The sequence below is a fragment of the Otolemur garnettii genome, unplaced genomic scaffold (assembly GCF_000181295.1).
Source record: "Otolemur garnettii isolate 467f Iridium unplaced genomic scaffold, OtoGar3 scaffold00095, whole genome shotgun sequence".
In the NCBI taxonomy this organism is placed as follows: Eukaryota; Metazoa; Chordata; class Mammalia; order Primates; family Galagidae; genus Otolemur; species Otolemur garnettii.
Genome location: NW_003852490.1, coordinates 7,411,027 through 7,414,346, shown reverse-complemented (window position 1 = coordinate 7,414,346; position 3,320 = coordinate 7,411,027). Strand labels below are relative to the sequence as shown.

General features: G+C 38.0%; 1 protein-coding gene across 8 annotated transcripts in view; it reads left to right on the top strand.

Annotated features, from left to right (window-relative positions):
- LTBP1 (latent transforming growth factor beta binding protein 1) overlaps positions 1-3,320 on the top strand; it is a 437,504-nt gene that overhangs the window by 329,203 nt on the left and 104,981 nt on the right. For all 8 annotated transcript variants that reach the window (XM_023516658.1, XM_023516653.1, XM_023516654.1 and 5 more), the window contains one exon: positions 959-1,081. In XM_023516658.1, the coding sequence (XP_023372426.1) occupies positions 959-1,081 (123 nt within the window). The remainder of the gene's footprint in view (positions 1-958; positions 1,082-3,320) is intronic.

Here is a 3,320-nt window from a genome sequence, read left to right as displayed (position 1 = left end):
TCATCTGTTTCCTCGTAACACACCTGGTATAGATGTGAAGATGAATCCTACCATGTTTTAACGATCATAAACTCTTATGAACTAACTGTTCAGCAGCATATACTAAAACTAATCTATACAGACTAGGCAAGATAGAATTATCTAATTGGGTCAGACCAACATAATGGCCCAAAAACATTTGGGAAACTAACTCTCCTTGTACCAGAAGTGTTCAAGTTATGATGAAGCTGTTCTTTGACTTTAGTTGTGTAACCTAGTTTACATGACATTTTCTTGAGCCCTTACTAATTATATTCTTTCTCAATCAGTAGCTTTATCTTCAGTCAAGGCATTTTTTAAAATCCTCACTTATCGCTTTCTCCTTTGCTGTTCCAGCAGTCATAAAATACCACCATGTCCCTCGGCTTTCCTTGCTTCTTTGAAAATGAGCTGGGAGTGTTCTTTAATGCAACTGTTTGACCCCATGGTTCAACTTCTTCTAAATAAAGTAGAAATATCTGTCTCCTTCCATAATTGCCTGTTTTGGTTTTGTTTTTCAAATCCCTTGTAGAGTTTTCCTTCTGTTTTCTTTCATGCTACTCAGTGGATCTATAAACTGTCTGGTAGCCATTATTTTGCATTTCAGGTCCTGCCTTCTGGTGTTTTCAAGGCCAAAATATTTCAAGGCCATGATATTTCATGTCATTTTTTTCTGCTATGTCCAAAATATGAGAGAGAGATAATGAGGAGCTTGGCGTTCTAAGTAGCTTTTACTTATAAATTTACTGTGTTTTTGTAATTATTTCTGTTCTACAGATAAGCATCCTGAGGTTCAAGCAAGGAATGTCAGTGGATTGAAGTGTACTAAAGTTCACAGTGTTTTCTGGAAGTACTGTTATTTTCTGCATGCATTGCAGGGAACATGGCATTCTCTTGGGTAGTCTCTCTTTCAAAGCAGTTTTCATCATTGTGTTTGCAGATATTGATGAGTGTCAGCAAGGGAATCTGTGTATGAATGGGAAATGCAGAAATACTGAGGGCTCCTTCAGGTGCACCTGTGGCCAGGGGTACCAGCTGTCGGCAGCTAAAGACCAGTGTGAAGGTAAGAGTATGGCAGTGCAAACTACTGAGATTTCAGTCTGAAAACATTCACACTCACACTGAGTGTACCTCTTAGAAATTACATGGGTGTTTGCTTTATAGTGCCAACAAGCCACGGATTTCAATCTAAGTTAGGGAAGTTAATAAAACAAGAGGGGAGAGAGTTAAATTTGGAAACCGTGGCTGTAGTGATCAGTGTCTAGGCATTAATATTAGGAAGATGAATATTGTTCCCTGTGCAATTCTTTACAACTGAAAGTCATTTCCATTTAAACTCATTTAAAGATATTTACATTCAGGGACTTTGGCCATGAGGTCATTATATTGGGCTGATACTATGTTGTGGAATGTCAGTGAACTTAGCTTTGTGTCTAGTTAGCTTTTGAAAATTTTGCCTTTAAAAAAAAAAAAAAATCCCTAAAGAAGACTTTTCAGTAAAACTAAAACAGTGTCCCCATTATACTCAGAAATAAAGTTTGTGAAATACGCCCTGTCCTTACAGGTAATGGTAAGAATTATGGACTTAACGAGGGTTGATCGTAGACTTTTTAAAGAAACATTTCACTGATATCACCCAGAAATATTTCACTTGCCAGTAATTATGTGGTTCCTGACCTTGAAGATATTATGATACCACCTGTGACAAGCACAAGTGTCCCAAGTTCTTGAAAGAAAACATCACTGCTTATTTAAAAACAGGATCCACATTATGAAAGACCAATTATTTTATTAGAAGGAAATAAATAATATTCATGTCTTTATGTACTTTTTAAAATTTAATGAGCAAAAACATTTGTCATAGTGTTATAAAAGCGACAGTGTATGATGGGGAATTATAAAGGCAAATGTGAACATTATCAGAACATTCCCCAGTCCCTTTCTAGAGTATAGAATATCATTACAATATCTAGTCTGAAAGTGGAGAATAATAAGCACACACAAGCACATGCACATATACAGATAAGTAACAACTTTTTCTAGATTTTGTGAGTCCCTCTCAAAGTCTTGATACTTTCTGACTCTTTACGCCAGTTGCCAAGCATTGAATGAATGCCTGTCATGCATAAAAAATACAAGTAAATGGATAATAATACATCATGGTCTATGCATGATATAGGACGGCTACTGTATCCATAGTCCTTGATTTTGAAGAGCTTGTGATACTACTGTCAAAGATAACCAGATACAGCCAGAGCCACCTACCCGATGATCAGTTCAGGGAAAAACCACTTCAGGTGTTGAAGGCTATCGCATTCACACTGATTCCCTGATCAGAGTGGGGGAGAATAATGGTACATTCAGGGTCCCTGTGGGAACTGATCGATGTATGAAATCGCAAAGAACCACGCTGACATCAGCAAATGCTCTTAAATTTTATAAAGAAGGTGCATCAAAAAAAACAACATGACGTAAACACCTACTTGCTATAAAATGTTAAGTCTTCAAGGAGTAATAAAGAATTAGGTTGACATAGTCCCTGCCATCTGGGAAATTTAAAATCCAGTCACGAAGGTAAAAATCATTGAATATGTGCTATATACAACACACCCCTTATGCATAGATACTCAGGGTCATGGTTGCAGAACAGTCTAGATCAGCGGTTCTCAACCTGTAGATCACGACCCACAGGAACTGTATTAAAGGGCCGTGACATTAGGAAGGTTGAGAACCACTGATCTAGATGGAGACAGAAGGAGAGGGTTAGCAGACTTATTCTGTAAAGAGGCAGAACATAAATATGTGTTCCAATAAAACTTCATTCCCAGTAATAAGCAGTAGGGAGGCTTTGGCCTGTGGTCTGCAGTTTGCTGACCCTTGGCTTAAGTGCTTTTAAATTCAGCATTATAGTTGAATCTATCCCAAGAAGCTTAGGTTGGGTTTACAGATTACAGCAAAGCATTCACCTGTCAGGAAACAGTGGGATTAATGTGTTCTAGCCCATTGGTCAAATCTTTAAGTATACCAGGATCTTCCCTATTGGGAGAATTACTGACATTTTTACTAGAACTCTGTTTAAGTCTCATATGAAATCTGTAAATTAATTATAAGCCTGATAGTGTGTAGACATCCTTATTTGAGTGACTGAGAATAGTGTGTAGACGTCCCCATTTGAGTGACTGAGGATAGTGTGCAGACGTCCCCATGTGAGTGACTGAGGATAGTGTGCAGACGTCCCCATTTGAGTGACTGAGGATAGTGTGCAGACGTCCCCATTTGAGTGACTGAGGATAGTGTGCAGA